Source organism: Rhinatrema bivittatum, chromosome 1, assembly GCF_901001135.1.
Source record: "Rhinatrema bivittatum chromosome 1, aRhiBiv1.1, whole genome shotgun sequence".
In the NCBI taxonomy this organism is placed as follows: domain Eukaryota; kingdom Metazoa; phylum Chordata; class Amphibia; order Gymnophiona; family Rhinatrematidae; genus Rhinatrema; species Rhinatrema bivittatum.
In genome coordinates this window covers 648,105,471-648,131,449 of record NC_042615.1, presented here as the reverse complement: position 1 = coordinate 648,131,449, position 25,979 = coordinate 648,105,471, and the positions used below count along the sequence as shown (strand labels likewise).

At 44.2% G+C, this 25,979-nt stretch overlaps 1 protein-coding gene across 1 annotated transcript in view; it reads right to left on the bottom strand.

Annotated features, from left to right (window-relative positions):
* LOC115100193 (protein limb expression 1 homolog) overlaps positions 1-24,120 on the bottom strand; it is a 138,308-nt gene extending 114,188 nt beyond the window's left edge. Inside the window, exon 1 of the mRNA XM_029618514.1 lies at positions 23,837-24,120. Within this exon, the coding sequence (XP_029474374.1) occupies positions 23,837-23,918 (82 nt within the window). The 5' untranslated portion in view covers positions 23,919-24,120. The remainder of the gene's footprint in view (positions 1-23,836) is intronic.
* Between the last annotated feature and the right edge of the window lie 1,859 nt (positions 24,121-25,979).

The following is a 25,979-nucleotide window of genomic DNA, read 5'->3' as shown; positions in this document are numbered from 1 at the left end:
AGCCATAAGAACTCCACAGTGCGTCTTTATTCCCTGCGGGATTTTTATCATGCTTGATTCTATGCCATCCTTTACGTATAATGCCGCCCCTCCCCCAATTTGATCTACCTTGTCACATTGGGATCACTGTGTCCCCCGCCGGTTATTCTCCTTCTACCATGTCTCTGAAATACCTATTATGTCTAAAAGCGTAAAAGGGAGGGAAGGTTCTTATGAACGTCTCTGTGTATTTATCTTATTTTACATAACTGCGCACTAGTTCATGTTAAAATGTTTCCCTCTTTCTCAATTTAGCTCTTACTGCTTGTGATTGGACAAGGGAGTTAAGCTGATGACACAAGACACATCTTGTTTCTCCCTCTCCCTGTTTGCAGCTTTCAGGTTAACATTTTCTGATCTGCCCAACATCTGTGCTGCAGCTTCTAAAAGAAATTAGGCTTTTGTGTTTTGCATAGATGGTTTTGTTTCTCAAAGCATCTATACTCTTTTGGGAACTTAGTACTAAGTGGTGTGTGCATTCTTTCTGCTGGCCTACTTACTTTGAGCAGAGAGGTTAAACCGCAGCCTCCAGCACTATATCCTCATATAATGCCATAATTTCTAACTCTCCAGCCTTACTATTCAGACTTCTGGCATTCACATACAGACATTTTAAAATATGGGTTTTTTGGGTTTTTTTTAAATTTCTATTTGTATTCACAGCTTGCTTATTAATAGCAAATAAAAAACAGTCTAGAGTCACTCACATCTGTGTGCTTTTTATCCGCATCGATCTGGGATTCATCAGTTTTAACCATAACTCGAGACTCTGAATAACCTCTTAGATGTTCCAAAAATGAAGTCTTTTACTATAGAAAATTGTTTTGTGGTAAAATAATTGCAAAGGGTAAGTGTTTTTGAAGGAGATGTGAAAGTGTTGTTAGCAGAGGCACACGTCGCAGTCACAGAAGAGAAAGTGGATGTTACATTCTTTAAGGGCCTGCTGTCCTAGGCCTTCCTCTCTTTTCTGAGCTGGAATTTTGAGGTCCATCAGACTTTACTGCTGGGCTCCTGATTCCCACAGGGACCCTGGATGGACCTGTTCTCCAAAAATGTTTGAATCCTTCCTTGCACTTTGGCTTTGCCTCTGGATGATGCACAGTTCCTTGGAAAGGCCCTCTGACTCTTGAGCGGGGATAGAGCTGCCTCCCTTGAACCCTGGCTCCTTTGGCAGATCCACTGGAAGTACCCTGAACAAATCTTCCACCAACAGGCAAAGAGAGAGCATAACCTCTCTGCCTCCAGACACGAGGGAGAGTTAGTAAGTATGCTGCCTCTCCCAGCTCCTCTCCATGACTCCCCCATAGAATTATAGAGTCACCTTTGCAACATAGAAGTAAACAATCCTCCCTCCCTGTGGGGATGAGCTAGGCCACTATCGCTATCCCCCCTTGATACCTTCCACAGAATCAGATATGGTAAAATCCTAGTAAGCTTTACATCACACTAAAACCTGAGCTGTCCTAGCCTGATATATTCCATTCACTTTTGAATTTTCTTGCATGGCATTGGTCCCGGTTGGGGACTTGACGCCATCTTAAGCTAACACTGTTACATGATGTAATTGAAAGAACCACTTTGGAAAGATGTAACCACGAGATACACTTCATATCTATGAAGTTACCCCCTGATGCAGAAACAGTGGTTTCGAAATGTGGACTGTGTCGGGATGGGACTTGTATTTGATTAAGAAAAATTTTAATATGCAATCAAAAAATTGTTGAAAGAAAAGTCTGATATTTTACCAAATGATTAAATATAAGACAATGAAGGTGTGCAGACCGGTAATGTCTAGTATGATGGCTTAACAATATTTATGAATGGTATAACTACATCTATCTATGATTTATGGGAAACCTTTTCTTGGATCAGTCATAGGCATATATTCTCTCCAAAATACACATTCAGACCTGAAAACTCTATGGGTTTTCAATGAAATTTCCAAATCTCTGGATACTGCAGCCACTCTGCATTAGGCTGGAAGGAGAAACAAGCCTCAACCAGCAGTGTTGGCCAGGAGGTGGTGAATACATTGATAAGGTTAGGCCAAAGAAAACAGCGCTGATGGTGGCTAAATCAGCAAACAAGGGACAATTTGTCTACCTTTTTTTAGGCTGCAGGTCAACATCTCTACTGTTGCAGGCTGCTGCTGCTCCACTACTCTTACCAACACCTCCTTCCTCTCCCTGCCCCTCTCTGCCCCTCTGTTTGAACAACCGATTTTAGAGGGGATTAAAAACGATTGGCTCCTGCATCCACCTCGGTCTGAATAGCTCCCCTTCCCATGTGGGGCCAAACAACAGATCATAATTTGCAGGAGAAGCCAGCTGAGTATGCTTAGCCCAAAAGCAGGCATGTTTAGTCTCTGGCTATTTTATATTGGCTAGGGCAACAGCATAGGGGTGGAAGGGAGCATGGGGAGGGTGCTGGGTTTGAGTCTTGGGAAGGAGAGGGCAGGAGAATGCTGGAGTCGAGCCTGGGAGGGGAAAGGGAAGAGTGCTGGGGTCAGGCCTCGGGACAGTGGGGAGAGTACTGTAGTCATCCATGGAAAGGGGGGAAGAGAGAGAGAAAGTGTGTTTGGGAGTATCTGCCACACTCCTCCCTGCTAATCCAGACCCATCTCAGGGTGACCACAACTCAAGCTCTAGGGTATGCACATGTTTTCTCTCTCCTTTCCATCCCTTCTCTAACACATACTGTGTTCATCTCTCCAGAGCTGCAGCACAATACTCACTTCATCTTCAGCTTTCATCTTGTGTCTATGTCTCATTCCATCTGTTTGACACATAGTGTCTTTTTCACAATCTATGTCTCTTTTCATACTGTCTTTATATGTTTCTCTCTGCAGCAATATTTTGATATTGCAACAAATCATTCTCTTCCATGACTGAATAGCCACTTGACTTGACAGCGAAAAAGTGAGTTGGTTTTGGATGACAATGGGCTCTGCAGAGCCACAGCATCATAATCCTCCATTATGCAGTTACCTTAGGGTTGCCAACTTTTCAATAGACCAGGACTGGACACTTGAGGACCGGGGGGGGGGGGGGGGGGGGGGAGTATGGAGGAATAGTGCCCTTCATTTGCATAAATTTTAGACCCTGCCAGTGAACTGCCTAAACAGTGCATCTATGTTTCTGCAGAACCACTGAGAGCTGAGGGCTGTGCTGTGCATCACCTCCTCTCCCTAGGCTGTCCAATCACAGCATGGGAAAGGAGGCAGGGATACAGCACAGCTCTCCTCCGATAGAGGAAGAGAAAGGCAGGTCGGAGCCTATCTAAGAGGCTGTAGGAAAAAGAAGGACCCACCTGCAAAACTGGACATTTAGCGTCTGGTCGGTACATCTGACTGGACACTGTACAGAATGCTTGAAAACCTGGCTGTCTGGTCCAAAACTGGACAGTTGGCAACTCTTAAGTTACCTGCCAGTTTTGTGACTGAAATGGTGCAGAGGAAGCAGGAAAATCATTTACTGTTTGCTGGGTCTTATATCTCTTTGATTCTGTTGCCAGTGGGAGATAGCGTATACAGATCCTCATACACCATCAATTTATTTATTTATTTAAAATATTTTCTATTACGTGTCCTCCAAACAAAGAGTGGGGGTAGAAGATCCAGCTAAAGACTGGGACTGAGTCTATATCCTCAGTATAAAAATGGTGCCACTTCTATACATTCATTTTATCATTTTAGGGTTCGATGATGTGGCTCTATGCTCCCAGGGGTCCTGGGTACTGGAGGACTGACTGGTAGCAAAAGATCATCCTTCAGACCAGACAGCAAGGGGTTAACATTCCCCAAGCTGTGTCATCTGACCCTAGTGGGAAGGGGTGGGCCTGCAAGAGTTACCTAGTGTAGCAGGTGCCCCGTTTCGGTGCTTTATCCTTGACTAGGGGTGCTATGGTTCAGGGTTCAAGTCCGGACAGGGAGGAAGATTTCTCTTCCAGGGCCCCTGGCGCGGTCAATCACTATCTCAGTGACCACTTCACGCTCTAGATCGAATATTTCCAGGAGGTGCCAGATAGCGAAAAATAAGAGCAGGGAAGCCAAAATTACCACCACCGGGAGAAACCAGGAGTCACAAAATGGTCCATCCATCCCTTAGTAAGTCCACACTGGGATACACTCAAAGGAAAACACTGGAGTCTGTAGTTGGTGTTCAAATAAAAGATAGTCTTTACTGAAACTTTAAAAAAGCATCCAAGCAAGATTATATAAATACAAATCATCATATATCCAATAATCACCAGGAAGCAGATGATTTCTCTGTCCATTCTTCTTTTAATCACTCCCATTCCTGCTGTTGCACCTTCATCCTGATAAAAGATACCCTCATCATGGAGGGTGGAATAGCTAGAGTGTAACTCCAACATCCACCCAACTGTAGGGGAAGAATTAATCCCCAAGTACTAAAAAAAAAAAAATAGCAAAATGGAGTTCTAAACTGCCCAAACTCTCCTGTAATCCAAAACTTCAACAACTGCCTTGAAAATCTCTTCACCCTTGCATTGTAGATGCTTGGGCAACCATACTTTATCCCCAATTTTCAGGGAGAAAAAATAGGGGTAACCTTTGCCTTGAAATAATGTCCAATACCAAATCTTCAAAAACGTCAGCACTTTTCTTCGCAGAGGCTCTGAAGGAATCCCCAAAAATTCTTCTCTTTCTCAAATTCCATTATCAAGAGGTGATCTCTCATTGATCTCCTCACCCTCTCCATCTCCAATCTGCTTGAGATCCAGGGTTTATAAACCCCAAAGTAATGGGAAGAATTCCAAAACCCAACACACCTCCTACTGCCCCAAGCTTAGAAAGATACTTTTCGGGGGAAATTATTAATGACAGGCAAGGACCCCTTCACACTAAATAGACTGTTACATGTATTAGTCAGTCTGAGTTTGCCTGGCTCTGCTGCTGGTAACACCAGCACAATCCCTCATGAAGAGAACCTTGTAAACATGTATGTAAATGTTTATTATTTTTCTTTCCCAGTTTACCCAAGTAAAGTATCCTTACTTACCTCCTCAGAAGAGTGCTGAGTTATTTCTACTTCACATTAAGTGATTCATTCACATGGAAATGTTATTCCATCCCCTTTATCATTCTGATTGCCCTTTTCTATGTTTTTAAAGACCCAAATTGCACACAGCACTCTAGTTGTGGTGGCACCATGAAATAATACAGATATCATGATATTCTTTGTTTTATTCTCCATTCTTTTCCTAATAATTCCTAACATTTGGTTTGCTTTTCTTTTTAACCACTGCCGCAGACAGAGCTGAAGATTTCAACACATTATCCATGATGACACCTAGATCCTTTTCCTGGGTGGTGACTTCTAATATAGAACCTAACATCATGCAAATACAGTTTGAAATAGTTTTCCCTATGTACATCACTCTATACTTGTCCACATTAAATTTTCATCTGCCATTTAAATGCCCAATTTTTCCAGTCTCACAAGGTGTTCCTGCAATTCTTACAATCACCTCACTTATTGTTCTGTTTTACAGATCAATTATAAATATGTTAAAAAAGCATCGGTCCTACTACAGATCCCTGAGGCACTCCACTATTTACCTTCCTCCACTGAGAAAACTGACCATTGAGTCCTACTCTCTGTTTCCTGTCTTTTAACCAGTTCACATTCCACACTGGGACATCGCCACCTATCCCATGACTTTTTATTTTTCTCAGGGGTCTTTCATGAGGGACTTTATCAAACGCCTTCTAAAAATCCAGATACATTACATCCACTGGCTCACCATTATCTACATGTTTATTAACCCCCTTCAAAAAAAATGTAGCAGATTACTGAGGCAAAATTCCCTTGGGTAAATCTATGTTGGCTGGGCTCCGTTAAAATCATGCCACCTATATATGTTCTGTAATTTTCTTTTTTAGAATAATTTCTACAATTTTTCCTGGCTCTGATGTCAGGTGCACCGGTCTATAGTTTCCCGGATCACCTCGGAGCCCTTAGTAAAGATAGGCTATGCAGGTGATTACCTGTACAAAATCACCTGCACAGATGAACAAGGCAAAGTAGCTACGCAGTTCTTACACCAGGACTGCGTACACACATGGCAGAGGTGCCCATATACTGATGATCCCATCCCACAAAGAAAGACTTACGCTACCAACTTGCAGGTAATGTTCCACAACTGTTGCAGCTGAAGCAATGAGAGAGACAGGCTGAGTAAGCTCTTCTATGCTGCAATAGTTTCACAGGCATGACTCTTACAGCACTGGGAAGGGCTCTACCAGAGTATTTTCCATAAAGGAGAGCCAGAGCTCCAAGGTCAGGACCAGTGCTAGCTTTTTTTTTGCTGCCTTGTGCAAACAATTTCAGAGTTGCCCCCCCATTCATTCATTCTCTGTCCCACCAAATAAAAGCCCAGCTCCCTTCAGTGATACAAACTAGGGATGTGAATCGTTTTTTGACGATTTAAAATATCGTCCGATATATTTTAAATTGTCAAAAATCTTTAGGGCCACGATACAATACCAATTCCCCTGATTTATCGTCAAAAAATCATAAATCGGGGGAAGGGGGAGGGCAGGAAAACCGGCACACTAAAACCCCCTAAAACCCACCCCCGACCCTTTAAATTAAATCCCCCACCCTCCCGAACCCCCCCCCAAATGCCTTAAATTACCTGGGGGTCCAGCGGCGGTCCGGAACGGCAGCAGTCTGGAACGGATTCCTGCAATTGAATTGTGTTGTCTTCAGCCGGCGCCATTTTTCAAAATGGCGGCGGCCATAGACCAACACGATTCCACTGCAGGAGGTCGTTCCGGACCCCCGCTGGACTTTTGGCAAGTCTTGTGGGGGTCAGGAGGCCCCCCCAAGCTGGCCAAAAGTCCCTGGGGGTCCAGCGGGGGTCCGGAAAACGATCTCCTGCCGCGAATCGTTTTCCGTACGGAAAATGGCGCCGGCAGGAGATCGACTGCAGGAGGTCGTTCAGCGGGGGTTCCGGACCGCCGCTGAACGACCTCCTGCAGTCGATCTCCTGCCGGCGCCATTTTCCGTACGGAAAACGATTCGCGGCAGGAGATCGTTTTCCGGACCCCCGCTGGACCCCCAGGGACTTTTGGCCAGCTTGGGGGGGTCTCCTGACCCCCACAAGACTTGCCAAAAGTCCAGCGGGGGTCCGGAACGACCTCCTGCAGTCGAATCGTGTTGGTCTATGGCCGCCGCCATTTTGCGCCGCCATTTTGAAAAATGGCGCCGGCTGAAGACAACACATTTCAATTGCAGGAGGCCGTTCCAGACCGCTGCCGTTCCGGACCGCCGCTGGACCCCCAGGTAATTTAAGGCATTTGGGGGGGGGTTCGGGAGGGTGGGGGATTTAATTTAAAGGGTCGGGGTGGGTTTTAGGGGGTTTTAGTGTGCCGGCTCACGATTTTCACGATTTTCACGATATTTCAAACACCCAAACGGCAACAATACGATTCCCTCCCCCTCCCAGCCGAAATCGATCGTTAAGACGATCGAGGACACGATTCACATCTCTAATACAAACTTTAAAAACTGACACCAACAACCCCCCCCCCCCCAAAACCCATGGCTGGTGCAAGGGTATTAGGTGTCCTAGGTGAGCCTTATATCCTTGCACAATGCCCCTCCCCCCGCCCCATTTCACATACACAGTTAAGAGTTATGCATATATTTATATTTAATGAAAAATATCAAAGTACAGTATTCTGAAGTAAAAATATCATATTATGTTTACATGCACTGCTGTGAGACAAACCAGAAATCCCTGCAAGAAAGACAATTGGAACCTATATGGTATTAGGCCTACTGTAATGTATGTTGGGTGTGGGCTTGACCCTCTGAAAGGCCAATTACACTAATACACTTCATATTAGGAAAATGCTTCACCTCAGTCACACAGGCAGAAAATAAACAGACCCTCACCAAATACAGAATAGAGCAACCATAAAGTAGAAATACAAACGCGCTGACAAAAAGTGAACTGGAAACCACAAGAAGTCAGACTCTCTATGCAGTGAAACAATGAAAAAACAGAACCATCACCATTCCTCAAACATCAAATAATAAAATCAAGAAATAAAATAAATACATAATTATAATACTAATAATATTAGTTCAAAAAATATGATGAATAAAAGATCAAATAATTAAAAACTCATATACAAGGTTTGTTTTTTTTAAATGTCCCAAACACCAATAAAACATTTCAAAACAGCAGACACATCAAATAGCACCAGAAAAATAAAACTATAAAGGATTTTTAAAAATTCATGCTCTCCATACCTGGGAACTTTTGATTTCCAGTCACCCAGAAATTGTTGTGGATTAGTGGGAGTGGGATGCACAAATTTTCTCCTCTTTTTCTTACACACACACACACCCCGAAGAGCTCATATACACATATGTTCCCTCTCAAAGTCGTCTCAAGCTTTCTTTGATTGGAACCCACCTGCAGCCCCCATTCTCTCACACACACATACACAAACCAGGCAGTTCCCATTCTCTATCTCTGTCTCTCTCTCATACAGCCCCACCCCCACAAGCTCCCATTTATACCCACACACCGCAGGCACACTCCCATTCACATCCACCCAAATTCCAGGCAGGCTCCCATTCTCACACACACACACACCCATCCCAGGCAGGCTCCCATTCACATATACACATATGCAACCCAGGCAGGTTCCCATTCACAAACCCACCCATCAGGCTCCCATTCACACACCCATCCCAGGCAGCCTCCAATTCACACTCACACACATCCCAAGCGGCCTCCCATTCACACACACACACACACACACAAAGCAGCCTCCTATTCACCACACACACACCCCTATCACAGGCACCCCTCCCATTCACTCACATATACATGCAGACCAGGCAGTCAGGGTCCATGGGTCATTCCTCCTCCGCTGCTGCTGTCAGCCTGTACTTTCCTCTTTGTGTAGAGCAGCCATTCTGCAGCTTTTCTTCATGTGCTGGCCCCAAGGTAATTCAACATTTGCAATGCTAGCAATTCCTGTATTCTCATCTCATGCATCGTGAGATAAGAATACAGAAAGTGCTAGCACCATGAGTGTTGATACCGCTACGCTAGCACATGAGGAGGAGCTGCCGGACGGGCTTCCTCTTCTGCTGTGGCCTCCTGCTTCTTCCACTGTCAGTGGGATCAGATCCACTAGCGGCACCATGGGCTTCCTGCTTCTTCTGCCACCGGTGGGTTCGGGTCCACTAGCAGCAGCTCGGGCTTCTCCCTGCTCAAGACGTCACCCCACTGGGTGTACCACCCTGTGCAATTGCACAGTTTGCATACCCGGTGGTGCTGGGCCTGCTGCTGGTGAACATAGGCTTCACTGCTCCACATGCAAATCAAGGCATCAACACAGCAATATATTCCCAAGATCTTCATTACTATAGAATTAACATTAGATTAACTTTGCTGAAGTCAATATTTAGCTTTGAGTCCATCCAAACTTTATCACAGTGTGAACAATCTTTAGTTGAATCTCTTATATAGGATTCAGAGGAAAATTGATTAAGACTTTCTCCAGTATCAGCCAAGCATCTCTCTAATGTGAAATAATAAATAGGAATGTGCAGCCCCAAAATGTTCATACTAGGGTGTTGTTGGGTTTTTTTTTTTGGGGGGGGGGGTTCAATTAAATTTGGTTTATTAAATCTTTCAGTTTGGTTCATTTGCCAAACTGAAAAAAACATTAAACAAAAAAAATGTGATTAAGAAATGCAGCCCCCAGCAACCCTGGCTGATGTTCTCAGGCCAAAAAACTGCTCCGATCTAGGCCCAACACTGAGAGCTAGCCCTAGGCAAGGGCTGCCACTAAGGCCTAGCCCCAGTACCGAAGTCTAGTCCTAGGTCAGGCCTGGTACTGAGATGTAGCCCTGGTGCTGAAGCCTGGCCCTTGAACTGAGGCCTAGCCCTGGGGTCTGCCCTGAGTGAGCCAGGGCTGAGTCCTTGGAAAGGCCTGGGACATGGTGAGGAGCACTACATATGTCATGTAGCACTATAGAAATATTAAGTAGTAGAAGTAGAAACATTGAAAGCCCTGGCCTAGCCCAGCTCAGCCTATGCCTAGGCCTCAGCATTGGGCCCAGCCCAGGCCTAGGCCTCAGCAGTGGAACCAGGCCTCAGAACTGGACCTCGGTGCCAGGACCAAGCCTTAGTACAAGGCTGGGCTTCAGGCATTGGTACTGGAACCAGGCCTCAGTGCAGAGCCCCAGCACTAGGCCTAGGCCTCCTTTCCAGATCCCAGTATCTGGGTCTAGGTCTCAGCACAGGACTGGCCCGGCTGGGGACTAGACCTCGATGCCAGGTCTGGCTCAAGCTTAGGCTTAGGCCTCTGTTCCAGGTCCAGTCCAGGGTTAGGCACTGGCACCAGTCTAGTGGAGTCCCTTTTTATAAATGATATAAAATGCAACAAATACAAAAATACCCTAAATGTTTCCAGTATATTTGTCAAAGGCTATTTTTGGTTTGTTATGAAAATGACTTAATTCATTGCATCTTTTGTATTCATTAAAAACAAATGCACATCCCTAATAATACATTCTTTTGCTAGCCCACCTTCCAGTGATTTGCAACAATATATTTATTATGTGCAAAGGTGGATTATCTAAGTAGCCATACAACTCTCTTGGCTCAGGACTGTGGTCCCAGATGTACACTAACACTGGATCTTCCAATTCTCTTGGTTTAGGAGGGAAATATCCCAAGGATCCCATATACTGATGATCCCATCCCACAAAAAGACTTACACTACCAACCTATAGGTAAAGTTTCACAATTGTTGCAGCTGAAGCAATGAGAGAGACTCTCTCATGAGACGGGCTGAGTAAGCTCTTCACTGTTGCAGTAGTTTCACAGGGATCACCTGGAAAAACCTCTTCCTCTCTTTTTTAAAGGGAGTTCCTTATTTTTCTTAATTCTGAAGTCAAAGAACCAGCTTCTACTTCCCTCTTGTGGTTCCCTCTAATGATTCCATCCTGCTTGCAGGCACATACCAACAAGTGCAAACGTTGCAGGGGTGTCTGGAACTGGATGATACCATCTCTGATTTACAGCATGGATCTAGGGAAATTTTAGTATGTGATCATAAAGAGCAGATAAACTCTAAAATAAGATTCCTCCCTTGTATTAGGGTTTTGTTTTAAAGACAGGGTAATCTACCTTATAAATGGGCTCTGACCGACGGCCCGCAAATGCGCAGTAGAGAGCAGCTCTACCGCGCATGCGCGGGCGAGCACGTCGGTCAGAGTGGAGCATGCCCGAAAAAAAAATGGCGCTGGGTCCTTAGGAGCGGCAGCGGTGAGGAGCAGGAGCAGGGGGAGCAGTGGCGGCGATGACGATGATGACGAGCAGGTGCGGCGCCGCGCGCGAGGGAGGGACACCCCCCACGGAGATCTTCCGTCTGCCGGTTGTGGATGAGCTGAGGGGAGGGAGGAGAGAGTGAGGTGAGGGGAGGGAGGAGAGTGAGCTGAGGAGGGAGTGAGCTGAGGGGAGAGTGAGCAGAGAGTGAGCGGAGGGGGGGGGAGGGAGTGGGAAGGAAATGGACCGAAAATTTTTTTTTTAAATGTAGCCCGTTGTTACGGGCTTAACGGTGTGGTGAACACGTGTGTACTCAGGTGCACCAGGATTTTGAAAACTGCACACTCAGCATGAGTCAAAGGAATAGGGGTGTTGGGGGAGGTAAAGAACGCAAATATTTGCTTTTTGGGATTTGCTTATCCCCCCCACAGACTCAACCCGCACAAATAGCAGGTGGAGAATCCGTAGGTACTTTGGTACTTGTGGACCTTGCAGGTCAGATTTTCCAAGGGAACCGACACAAGGAATTTCTCTTTGAAAAGTAGCTTACAAGCCAGTTGGTACAAAGTATCCTGAATCTGCAGCCTCTGCAGGGAAAATTGAAAATGGTCCCCTAAAAGCTCATTTGTCCAATTTTATTTGCAGACACAGTTTACTGCTATATAATATCTGTGACCTTGTATAAGAACTATGTATTTCTTTAACATCAACCATTGGTGCTGACTGCATTCCTCAACTCCTGAATGCAGTTTCATATTTGAAGGTTGTAAAAACATCAGTTTGGAAAGATTTGGTTTTGCAGAAGATGCTCTTGCACAAGTCTTATAAAGAAAACTTTTGGCAACATTAACTGTAGCTCAATGAGAGCTACGTACAATATTTTTGGTTGCATCAGGTTCTGTTATTAATATAACAGTCATTTCTCACATCACAGTGGATGTGTGGCAGGATTGTGCAAGTTAAATGGTCCTGTTAGACCCAACTAGAGAGAGTGCATACCATAGATGTTGGAATAGGGAAGGTCACAAGGCCTATGGGCCAGCTAAAATCTGACCCTTCCTGCAGGAGATCCAGGGCTGAGTTGGGGAGGCAGCAGCTGTTCAGCGGCAGGATGAGGACAGCAAGGATGTGTTTGCACTTTGCAGCATTCTCCTATGCAGCTCTAGGCTTGACTGCTACTTTGAAGCGCACAGGACTCTGCACAGTCACACGGTTCAGAGCAGCAGTTGGGCCAGGTGGAAGAAGAGAAGGACGAAGCAGCCTGAGACACTACCACTCTTCTCCTCCTATCACTAAATCAGAAGGGAAAAGAGGATGACTGCAAGAGGAGGGTGGGGCTGGAGGAGGAGGGAAAGCAAGGGTGGGGCAAGGGAAGAGAGAAGGGGGAGACTTAGCTCTTTATGTCAAAACCAATATCCATTTTTTATAAAAAAAAATACTACGTTATTTCAAATGCTAATGACGTGTCATATGTTTACAACAACCCTCATTCGGGAGCTTAATGTATACACTAAATTGTGTTACATTCTATTCACTTAAGAGTGATATGGGATTTGTAACCCATTATGAAGTGAATTGCTCACCACCAGATCTATATAATCATCGGGTTTGTCGTTATAAATCCACTTGGAAATGCTTGTACCCAATAAATTCAATTTTTTTATTTTCTTAATATTTTCTTTACTTGTGCTTTTGCTCCTTAGATAATGTTCACTATATATGCACAGTCATTCACATCTCTTGTATGCTTAACCACGTTCTGAAGTATATCCACAGAAATTGAAAATACTTATCGTAGTATGAAATGGCAGCGGCAACAAACTTCTGTGCCCTGCTTTGAAGACCCGACTTATTACTGCAGATTAAACTGCTTGCAACGCCCGACACAGCGCGTGTTTCGGGCAAAAGACTTCGTCAGGGGCGCGGGCTTCAACATTAGTTTTATTTCCCGGAAAGAACTCCTCTCAGCGTTCCCGCATAATTCAAAATGGAGCCCAATATCCAAGCAATTGAAATGCAAGGGAGGGAGAGTAAGGAAGAGGCTTTGTGGGCCGTCTTAAAAAAAAAAGGAAGATGCTGCTTCCATTTACACCGGTATGACCTACAGGCCACAGATTCAAACAGAAGGCCTGGACAGAGATCTGATCAAAGACACCCAAAAGGTGGGCAAGAAAGAAGAAGTATTGCTCCTTGGAGATTTTAATCTCTTGGATCTGGATTGAAGTATCCCTGCTGCAGAATCTACAAGAAGTAAGAGGGAGGAGGAGTAGCCTAGTGGTTAGAGCAGTGGGCTACGAACCAGGAGACCAGTGCTCAAGTCCCGCTGTCACTCCTTGTGACCTTGGGCAAGTCACTTTACCCTCCATTGCCTCAGGTACAAACTTGGATTGTAAGCCCTCTGGGGATAGGGAAATACCTTACAGTATCTGAATGTAAACTGATGTGATATCTCAGATTGAATGTCGGTATATAAAAAAATAATTAATAAATAATAAGTAGAGAGATAATGGATACCCTTCAAGGGGCTCTGCTCAAACAAACAGTAATGGAGCCCACAAAGGAAGGAGTGAGGCTCGACCTAGTGCACACAAATGAGGATAATGTCTGTGTAGAAGCTCATGTGAGCACCAGTGATCATCTGACAGTATGATTCAATATCGCAGCCAGGATAGAGGGAAGTCACAAAAAGATACAAGTTTTGAATTTCAAAAATACAGACTTTGTTTAAATGGGGATGTACCTGAAGGAAGAACTAGAAGCCTGGGAGAAAATGGGTAAGGTGGAACAGCAGCAGGCCAAATTAAAAGAAGCTATTACAAAGGCAACAAATCTATATATTAGAAAAGTAAACAAAAGTAAGAGAATAAAGAAACCAGCCTGGTTCTCAAAGGAGGTGGCTGAAAAAATGAAGCCAAAGAGAATAGCATTCAAGAAGTACAAAGGATCCCAAACAGAAGAACACAAGGGAGAATAGCTGGTGAAGCTGAGAAAGACGATGAAAGAAATCAAGAAAGCAAAAGGTCCAGTGGAAGAAAGGATTACCAAAGAGGTAGAATGAGATGACAAAACATGTTTTGAGATATATCAGAGAAAGGAGGAACGCCCGAGGTGGTATAGCAAAATTGAAAGGTCACAAGCAGCAATGTGTGGCAAAAGGCCATGGATGGGAGTAAGGTAGATGCAACCCCATTCATAGAAGAGAATGTATGGGAAGTGCTAGGAAAACTGAAAGTGGACAAGGTCATGGGGCAAGGTGAGGTTCATCCCAGGATACTAAGGGAACTCAGGTCTGCTGAAAGACTTGTTCACTAGATCCCCGAAAATGGGAATGGTGCTGCAGGACTGGAGAAGAGCAGTTGTGGTCCTGCTTCAAAAGAGCAGCAGCAGAGAGGAGGCTGGAAACTACAGGCCAGTGAGCTTCACTTTGGTGGTAGAAAAATTAATGGAGACTCTCCTGAAGGAAATGATAGTGAACTATCTACAGTCCAGCGGGTTTCTGGACCCAAGAAAGAATGGATTCACCAGGTGAAGATCTTGTTACACAGATCTGATTTTTTTGATTGGGTGACTAGAGAACTGGATCAAGGAAGGGTACCTGATGTGATCTACTTAGATTTCAGCAAAGTTTTTGAAACAGTCCCAAATAAGAGGCTTACAAATAAAATGAGAAACTTGAGAGTGGGCACCAAGGTGGTGGCATGGATTACAAACTGGTTGACTGACAGGAGACAGCGTAAAATGGTAAATGAAACCTACTCTGAAGAGGGAACAGTGTTCAGTAGAGATATGAATCGGAACCGGTATCAGTTCGGATTCCAGTTCAGATTCACATCGTGAACTTTCATCTTGCAGTCCAATCAGGTTTTTTTTTTTTTTGGTTTTTTTTTATCGGCTGCGCCCGAGCCGATAACCAAAAAATACAGCCGACTCTTTAAAATGAGTTTGTTAGTATCCCCCCACCCTCTGGACCCCCCCAAAAAATTTTTAAATACCTGGTGGTCCAGCGGGGGTCCTGGGAGCATTCTCCCGCGCTCGGGCTGATGGCTACCAGTAAACAAAATGGCTCTGATGGCCCTTTGCCCTTAGCATGTGACGGTATTCGTGCCATTGGCCGGTCCCTGTCACATGGTAGGTGCACTGGATGGCCCGCGCCATTTTTAAAGATGGCGCCGGCCGTCCCTGTCACATAGTAAGAGCAAAGGGCCATCAGCGCTATTTTGATTAGTGGCAGCCAACAGCCCGAGCGTGGGAGAATGCTCCCGGGACCCCCGCTGGACCACCAGGTATTTAAAAAGTTTTTTTTTGGGGGGGGGGGGGGTCCGGAGGGTGGGAGGATACTAACAAACTCATTTTAAAGGGTCAGGTTGTGTCCTTTCTTCCCGCCCCCCCCCCCTCCATAACGATAAGAAAACCCACTAAATTAATTGTGGGGTTTCCTATCACTATCGGGGACCCCCCCGATATCTGATGATATTGAAAATATCGGATGATATTTTCAATCGTCAGATAAACGATTCACATCCCTAGTGTTCAGGGGAGTGCCTCAAGGAGTGGTTTTGGGACCAGTCCTGTTCAATATCAATATCTTTGTGAGTGACATTATGGAAGGGGCTAGAAGGTAAATTTTGTCTATTTGCAGATGATACTAAGATTTGCACCAGAGTGGACACTCCTAAAGGAGTAGAGAGAATGAAAAGTGATTTAAGAAAGCTTAAAGAGTGGTCAAAGACTTGGCAGCTGGGATTCAATGACAAGAAGCACAGAGTCATGCATCTGGGGTCTGGTAATCCAAAAGAGCTGAATGAGATGGGTGTGGGGGCGGAAGACTAATGTGCACCAACCAGGAGAGGGATCTTGGGATGATAGTGTCTGGCGATTTGAAGGCGGCAAAGCAATGTGAAAAAGCAATAACTAAAGCCAGAGGGATACTGGGCTGCATAGAGAGAGGGATAACCAGTAAGAAAAAGGAGAAGATAAAGCCCTGGTACAGGTCCTTGGTGAGACCTCACCTGGAGTACTGGGTTCAGTTCTGGAGACTGTGTCTCAATAAAGATAAAGACATGATGGAGGCGGTCCAGTGAAAGGCGACCTAAATGGTGTGGGGTCTGCATTGGAAGACTTATATGGAGAGGCTAAAGGATCTAAATATCTATACCCTGGAGGAGAGGAGGTGCAGGGGAGATATGATACAGACCTTCAGATACCTGAAAGGTATTAATGATGCACAAACTTCAACCTTTTTCTGTTGGAGAGGAAACAAACTAGAGATCACAATATGAAACTCCAGTGGGGGCTGACTCAGAACCAACATCAAGAATATTTCTTCATAGAGAGGATGGTGGATACTTGGAATGCCCTCCGGGAAGAGGTGATAAGGACAAAAACAGTAACTGAATACAAAAGGGTAGGGGATAAACATTGCAGATCCCTATAGGCTAGATGTTGGAAATGAAAAAAAGGGGTGCATGGGGGTAACCTGCACAAAACAGCAGTTACTACCCTTCACCAAAGGCATGGGGATAACCTACATGGAGTGAGAAGTGCTACCTTTATTGGAAGGCATGGGGATAACTCGCACAGAGCGGCAGTTATTATCATGAGCAACTTGCTGGGCAGACTGGATGGACCACTTGGTCTTTATATGCTGTCATTTCTATATTACTAAGCAAGAGAAAGGTGAAGAGAGAGGGGGAGGGATTAGGGGGAAATATAGAGAGGGAGACCAGTGGTACAGGGGAGACAGAGAGAGGAGATGGAACTTGGTTCGCATGGACCCCCAGCTTAAAAGGCATTTGGCTGCTCCTGGTACATAACACGCCCTATACTGTAACATACATTACGCACAGCATTTTCTAAGGTGTTGATCCACATATTACAAAACTGTCTACTAGTTTTCATTTGAAAGAGGATGAGAAAAAAAGAACGATTCCTCCATCTAATGCAGCCCAACTACCCGATGAAAAATAGCAGACAATATTGAGTTATATCAGCGCAATCAGCAACTGAATTGGCTTCCTTCACTCTACCATTGTGCTTATGATATATATATATATATATATATATATATATATAGATAGATAGATAGATAGATAGATAGATAGATACTGAATGTTATATATGTATTTAGATCACACCTTTTCATTGGTACCTCAAGACACGTTACCTGCTATAGCTGACTGTATTTCCCTGTACCTATCGGGTTTACTGTAGCTTTTCTCCCATTCTGTGTTCATGGGAAAAATGAGGCCCTAAGTTCGTACCTGTAGTTGATATGATCTGATATTATGCCCCAGTAACAAGTATAAAGCACTTCTGAGCGAATGAGCTAGATAATTTATTTTTTGTTTCAGATGAATATGAAAGACATCAGAAAGTGAGATGCCAAGAAAATGCCACAGCTGCACCTAAAATAACAAATTCACCCTGCCAGGGAAGGATGTGATGATGATATGCCAGTGCTCATTTTCTATGGGTATGGTATATTTAATGAAAATCATAATAATTAATGTTTATAACATGGAGAAGGGGGAAACAATAATCATGATATATAGTAAAAGCCTTCATTTAATAAAACTTTGAATAAAATCACACTTACTGAAAAAGAAATTGTTAATAAAGAACTCTAGCAATCTCTGAAAAAAAAACCCTTTCTATATTTTTGACCAAATTTCTACAGCATGAATCAAATGTGCAATGTCCCAGCATGAAATAGCATGCTCTCAGTGAGCAGTGATATCATTTATAGCCCTAGAAAATATCTTCGTTTCTTAAAACCATGGAACACAGGGCCCATCTAATCTGCCTAAACTACTTCCCACCGCCGTGAATTTCAGGCTTTCCTTTCACTTTTTAGGGAGCAATGCTCAAACTGTCAGCACTAAGGCAAGGTCCATGGGACTTTGCGACCCATTTTTGAAGGGAAAGCACACATATACGCACCTTTGTTTTGAAAGTTGCACCTGCTCTCTCTGTGTGCCAGGTGCCCTTTTTCTGGGAAAATAACAGGTGCAGATTTGAATATAAAATCTATTTGCGTAATTTCCCTCCCTGGATCCACATACGTCCAGGAAGGCATCCTCTAAATGCGGCTGAAGGTTCCACGCGTTGTGGAACTGCGCACATACATTTAGCCATGCAGAGGGAGGCTCATTTCAGACCCTTCACTTTACACTTGCTATTTTGCCTGTGCAAATGGCTTTAAAAATTGTGCTCCCCATGGCTAGGGCCTCTCTCTATCGCCCTCTGATTTTCTGCGCCTGTTTTTGTCTCCACCACTTTCTTCTGAATGACTTAGATTGTGTGCCCTCTGGGGCAGGGCAATCCCTCTGCTTTACCTGGTTTGTAACTTGCATTGAGCTCAGATTTGAAAAGGTAAATAAATCCAAAATCTTTTTTCCATAATGGTAGCAGGGGGTTTCTCCTTTCTGTTGTCTCCACTATTGGGTCACACGGTCTACTTGAAACTTTACAGGTCGTTGACCTGGTAAAATATTTATGTGAGGGCTCAAGCTCAAAAAGAGAAAAGCTGACTGCACAGCATATTTCTAAAGTTAAGCATTTAAAATGAGAAATAATTTCACTAGGGGTATATCCTGATCTCCTACTTGTAATTTGTTTTAATAGCTCAATTACCAATGTTTTTGCTCCTGTCTCACAGTAGCTGCTCTCTCTTTCCACATTGCTTGAAAATTCCATGACATCCATTATTCTGCATTCTGCATTCATCCGGGATTCTCTTCTATTCAGCTGAGTAGCAGAGCTCATAGTAATTGATGTCACAGAATGTCGACCCAGTTTAAAGAAAGTGAACAGTAACTGCCATCAGGGCAGACCCGGAAGGGAGAGGGGTTGGAGTAGGAATAGGTGCAACCGCCTCAGGCACCCCCAAAATGCCCACCAACCCATCCATGGCAATGTCTTTTCTTACTGTGCCATGTGCCCCACGGTAGCAGCAGCCTCTCTCTCCCCCCCCCCCCCCCCCCGCACCTTCTAATCATCATCTGCCATCTCCTCTGTCAGCTTCATTATGAAGTCTGAGACATACAGTGGTCCTATTGTATTTGGAACCTGCCAGCTCCTCACATTCAGATTTCAGAATGAAGCCAGCAGAGGAGGTGGACGTAAGAAGCCCTGCTCGCCTGCCAGTGAGAGGAAGGGGAAAGGATAATACTGGGAATTGGGTGGTGGGGTGTGTAAGTGTGTGTGGGGGGGTGCATTGGAGATCATCCTGCTGGGAGAAGGGGGAAGGGGTAGGAACAGACATGAGTTGAGGGAGGGGCCTTATGCCCACTGATTTGTCCCAGGCTCCATACCCTACTAGGATGAGCCCTGGATGCTAGGGATGTTCAATCATTGGAAGCGAAAGAGAACATTTTAACAATATTTCCTATTTCATTTCATTTGATTTTTTTTAAAACAAAATAAAAGAAAAATGAACCCATGCCCACTTAAATTCAGAAAATTGCTAAAGACCTGGCTTTTTCACCAGGCCTTCCCGGATTACTATCCATGACTTCCGCCGCCCTGCCCCCCCCCCCCCCCCTCCCCTGCTAGCAGCCAGCAGTTAACCCTATCTAATCTTGTAAAACAAGTAATCATTTTAAAACCGTATGTAAACTTGTAAAACAAGTAATCTTGTAAAATTTGTATATTTGCAAACTATTGCTCCATCTCTCTTCAATTTTAGGGGTGGATTTTAAAAGGCCCGCACGCGCGGGCGCGCCTATTTTGCATAGGCCACCGGCGCGCGTAAAGCCTCGGGACGCGCGTAAGTCCCGGGGCTTTCGAAAAGGGGAGGGAGGGGGCGTGTCCTGTGGCGTTTTGGGGGTGGGCCCGGGGGCGTGGTCAAGGCCTCCGGACCAGCCCCCGGGACTGGAGGACGGAGCGGGGCTGCCGGCTGACGCGCGCAAAGTTACGCCTGCTTTCAGCAGGCGTAACTTTGCCGACAAAGGTGGGGGGGGGGGTTAGATAAGGCCGGGGGGGGGGGGGGGGGTTAGGTAGGGGAAGGGAGGGGAAGGTGGGGGGAGGGCGAAGAAAAGTTCCCTCCAAGGCTGCTCCGAAATCAGAGCGGCCTCGGAGGGAACAGGCAGGCCGCGCTGGGCTCGGCGCGTGCAGGTTGCACAAATGTGCACCCCCTTGCGTGTGCCGACCCTGGATTTTATAAGATACGCGCGTATCTTATAAAATCCAGCATACTTTTGTTCGCGCCTGTTGCGCGAACAAAAGTATGCGATCGCGCAAGTATTTAAAATCTGCCCCTTAGTTTGTCAGGTTCACTGTTACGGAGCCTCCTACCTCTTGCCTTTTGGTTGTCCACCTCCCCATCCCCTGTTATTTGTACTTTCCACCTTTTGTTATTATGTAAACCGATATGATGAGTACTTTAATGTCAGTATAGAAAAGCTGTTAAATAAATAAATACATTTTCATTTGTTTCACTAAAAAAAAAAAAATGTAAAACTGGAATCTCAAGAAGTTCTTTTTTTAAATCAATCCTGGCCATCCCTGGATTACCACCCAATCCCTTTTTACCTTGTTCATGGCTTGAAATTTTCTTCACAGGGCAGTGAGTCAACTGCAAATGGCACCAGAAGGCTGTGGCCAGCACCATTCTTCATTTCTTCTGTGCAAGGAAATGGTGCAGCCTGGTGCGTTGCCAATTTGTTGTACAGAAAAATTGAAAAAGGCCGGCACCACAACGAGAAATGGCACCAGAGAGGCCCGGTGATCTCTCCAGCCTCCAGAGGCAGACCTGGCTTTAAGGTATATTAAGGGAGAACTCTGACGATCCTGCAAGGGATGAGGAGGAGTCTGGGGGAGCCCATGGGTGGGGGGGAGGTCAGATAAGGTCTGGAGCTATTTAAATATGTCAGCCTTTTTTATAATGATGCGGTCATGGCACAACACAGAACACAAGTGACATTTTGTTCATGTTTCTTAAGTTTCAAAAATAAAATGAAATAGAAAATGTCATTTGATATTTCCTATTACATTTCAAATGATACCATATCCCTACTGGAGGAGTTACAGTAGCAGCATGAGTTTAGGAGGGGAAAAGGACTACCTGCAAAGTCTGCAATAGTGGCCGGAAGGTGCCAGAAAGGTGTAGGCTGGAGGTGGCGGGAAGAAGGTGCTAAGGCAATGGCTAGAAGCAATTGGTAGTATGAGACCAGCTAATGTTGCTATTAAGGAATTAATCTGACTTCAGAAGCAAGAGCAGTGAAATATAATTGGGCACCACAGTGAACCTTTGTGAGCTGCTCTTCGGTTCTTGTGTGAACTTCTGCTCTCTTCCTACAGGCACCCAGAGAGGGATAACCACTGCTATTAATTGCATCAGTAGCATGGGATCTTCTTAGTGTTTGGGTAAGTGCCAGGTTCTTGTGGCCTGGTTTGGAATCTGTTGGAAACAGGATGCTGGGCTTGATGGACCTTTGGTCTGACCCAGCATGGCAATTTCTTATGTTCTTATGTTGACACAAAGCATGTGGGGATTTTAGGGTGCTTCTTTTTTTCTGAAGTGTATTTGCTATTTTGCAAGTGATTATAGTTAAAGCTTTTCTCATTTTACCTCTCATCTATGTGGTGATTTCCCCGGGATGCCAGTGTGAGAAAAGGCCAACGGTGAGGCCCTGACTATTCTAAAAGAATATCATACTATAGACAGCATCAAGAAAGCTTTCTGATGAAGACAGCAAATTTCAGGCTGTTGTCACAACAGTTTGTCATAGAGAGGTGTATTTTTGGATACATCTTGGTACTAGTAGAGAAGAGAAGGCAAGATGGTGGTGATCATGTTACTCCTGGGGCTTATAAACAATAATGTAAGCTTAAAAAAAATGCCCAGCAGAATAAAGTAAATGAAATTTGCCATTACAACTTTTGCTAAAGTAAGGAACACATTATGTAAAACCTAAACAGATGATACTTCCCCTTTAAGTCCTGATAGCCTGGCTCTGCAGTGCCTGCTGCTTGCTGTTAGCAATGAAATGTGCTCACTGCTGGACAGCTTTATCACCTACTGTACCTACTTCTTCATTTCAGACATGCAAGCTTGACATCTGAAAAGCTAGCCTTGTATCTTTTTGGCACACGATTGAAAAAAACAACTATTTCAAGATGCTTTACTTATTCAGAAAATTCTGAAAAGTGAATTGGGCGCACAAGATCTCTATGCCTATACAGTAACTCAAGGGCTTGGTGGGATTTGCTTGAATGTCACAGATTGATTTTAGTTTTCTCTGTTCTTTGAACATTTTTCAGTTAGGGCAGGAAAACAAACTAGTTTATATACATAAAGCAAATTTTAAAAAAAATGCAAGTTTAGTTCATTATCAATATCACCTACTTAAAAGAAGGTAATGGAATTAAAGAACAAAACAAAACAAAACACTTTCTTGGATTTTTCAGTGCGGTTTCCAATGCCTAGGTTTCCTTTGCACAGGACACAGCAGCTCCTTATTCAACCCGTGTCCCTAACCTCTTCTGTATCGAGATGGAAAAAGATCCATTTGCAAGCTTGAGAGGAGATTGGTTTTATTAACCCTAATGTAACTGTTGACAACTGCACGAAACGAGGATGAAATAATACCTCCCACAGGGGGACCTGAGGGCATACAAATATTGCAGTTTGATTGCACGTCATGAAAATGTTTGTTCAGCACAAAACTAGCTCTGCTAACCTTATCTTTGCATATCATATAGCCGGCTGAGTAATTTAATCTAAAATTGTACCTGGCAAGTTACTTTTAATCATGAAAAGGCAGTAAGTTAAACGGAAAAAAGAATCCCGGGGAAGCCAAATTGTCGTAAACTAATTAATCTGCAAGAAAATTAATGGCACAGTTATTATCCAGTCAGCTTTAGCGAGTTTTATCATGTGCACCCTGCCTTGTATACATTTATTCTGACCCTTATCTTGTGAAGCCTAAATTGGGGCAAGCAGAGGAAGTAAAGATGAGGAGGGGATTATATTCTTTCCAAAAATTACTCGAATTCATGATACTTTCCTCATGTTCCAAACTTTTTAGACAAGGTTAAATTAGTACATTCAGGCCAATTTGATTGACCTTTTTTTTTTGGTTTTTTTTTTTCAGAAAACTAAAGGGGTGTGGAACAGAGGAATACTGTAAGGTTCAACCCTCATTTCAGGAGAATTTCCAGTGCATTAAAATACAATGCAGCAAAAGCCTAATGCCGCCTTCTGCTAGCCTTCTTCCGAAAGCTGCAGCCTTTCCTGAGCGCTGATCTGTAACCTGCACCAGTTCACTGAAGTCACCTCCAGCCGCGCGCTGGTGCACCGCACAGTGCAATGGGAAGCAGGGCTTTGCATTGCTTGGGAAAGAGCAGGGCTTTAAAAAAAAAAAAAAAGGCTGGTAGCGCTAGAGCAGTGCCTCCGTGCCGCTCGGACAAACGGAAATCTTCCATGGCAGGACTGTTTGGCATTCCTAGAAGCTTCTCGTTCTGTACTTACAGTCTCCAAAGACGGTGGCCGGGTCTCTGTGCGGCAGGACGGCGGCGACCACATGCTGCAGGGACTCCCAAGTTCTGTCCATCTTGGTTCTGCCGCTTTCAGACTGCTGCCTACACAAAGTCTCCTCATGCCTGAATGACTCCACTTCTGTACCAGATTTGTGCAGTTCATTGATGCACTGAATTACTGAGGAATCCCTTTCAACATCTGCCAATCGGGTATTGCCCGGAATCTAAAGAGCCCCCTTAGGGGGTCCTCCTCCCTGGCTCGCTTATCTTTGTTGTGTGCTGAGCTAATTAGTTGGAAGGCTGGCTTGACAGGCTCGTTCCTACCGCTTCCTTTCGGTGGAACACACCCACCTACAGGCTGGCTAGAGCAGCTAATCATGAGAAAACCATTTCTCTTTTCATCCGGACATGGACCGAAGGAACGTGCTGAAGCAGACATAGTTTTCCTTTCCCCCTGAAGGTATTGAAAAAAAAAAAAAGAGAAAAAGAAGGGAAGGTATTTGTTTTCCCCCAGTGCAAGAAGCTTGAATGGTGAGAAAACTATTCTGTTGACAGAAACTGCAGGTAAACTCTTGTGACAGCTGCCTGAGGGGTATGAGCGCAGATACTTTTCCCATGGAAATAATTCAATATTCCTTTTATCCAGTGCACGTTGTTACATTGCACAGAAATGACAATAGTACCTTGCTTTTCGATGATTTGTTTTAAAATACTTCTAGGCTGCCTGCTCAAAGTAAATCGCAGCGGTTTACAAGATAATGTACAAAATAAAAGTTAGGTTACCAAAAAGGCACATAACATAAAAGCGCCTACATAACAATAAAGTGATTGCCAAGGCCTTCCAAATAGTTCATGGTGTTACTCCTCCAACTCCTGCTTAAAGAGCCCTGATGATGTGCCTCAGATAATCCTCTGCACTTTAAACTCTAACTCCGGGAGGCACCACACAATACTCTCTATTCTCCTATGTCTCTCAAGGAAATGAAAGCTTTAATTTTAGCTATGTGAGAGTGGGGTGGGGGAGGGGGTGTAAATAGCAGGTTTTGTAGAAAAATCACCACTTACAAAAACCACCTAAATCCAGGATGAGAGGAGTACTGGCAAAAGGTGAAACAAAGCAAAATTCTATTTTAAGATTTACTTTGTTTTACTTTTTTTTTTTTTACTTTTTGTTTTTACTTTGCACCCCTGTTCTATGTGAACCAGCATGATGTGATTGCTATCTCGAATGCCGGTATATAAAAATCCGAAATAAATAAATAAATAAATAAAGATATTTGTTTTGCTAAAATGAACTGATTTTATGGAAAAATCTTATCACTTTAGTTTATACATTATAAGATTATGCAATTAATAAGACTATGATTAAGATTATGTAATTAATACACACACGCTGCACGCTATAATTTGCACAGCCAAAACATCCTTGCTCCACAAAGTTTGCAAACTAAAGTTAAGTATGTTGCTCAAGAACACACTGTGTCATGGATAGTGGAAATGAACCAAGGACTCCAGGCTCACACTTTACCCGTATGCTACAGAGGCAATCGTTAACTTGCTAATGCAAAGAAAATGCTGATTCGTAGGGATGAGTTTCTTGGGCAAAGGCACCGACCCTATTCAGTAATTAAATGGCCAATATTCAGAAAACGATTGAAAACATGGCTCTTTGAAGAAGCATTCAAACAACAAGTGGACATAAGGCCTGCCTCTCAAGCTGAGTTCCTCAGCACCTAAACTGTGCTTTTACAGCAGAAACTGCTGACTCAGTTCAAATTGCTGCACCATTATGATTCCCTACCAAACCTCTACTTTACTGCATATCACCTTATCCAGATGTCACCAAAAAGACTACTTATAATCTACCCCAAAACTGCACTCACACGTCCCTACCTGATTATACCTTTCCAGGCTATTTATTTTACATTCCACTTTTTTGCAGCACTTCAAAGTGGATTACATTCAGGTACAGTAGGTATTTCCCTATCCCCAGCGGGCTTACAATCTAACAGGCCGATACAGTACAATGCACTCCAGTGGAGCGCACTGTTAACCCACATTTGGACGCGTGTTTGACGCGCTAGCTTTACCCCTTAGTAGCAAATGCATGTTGATGGCCCTATTAGTTATTCCCG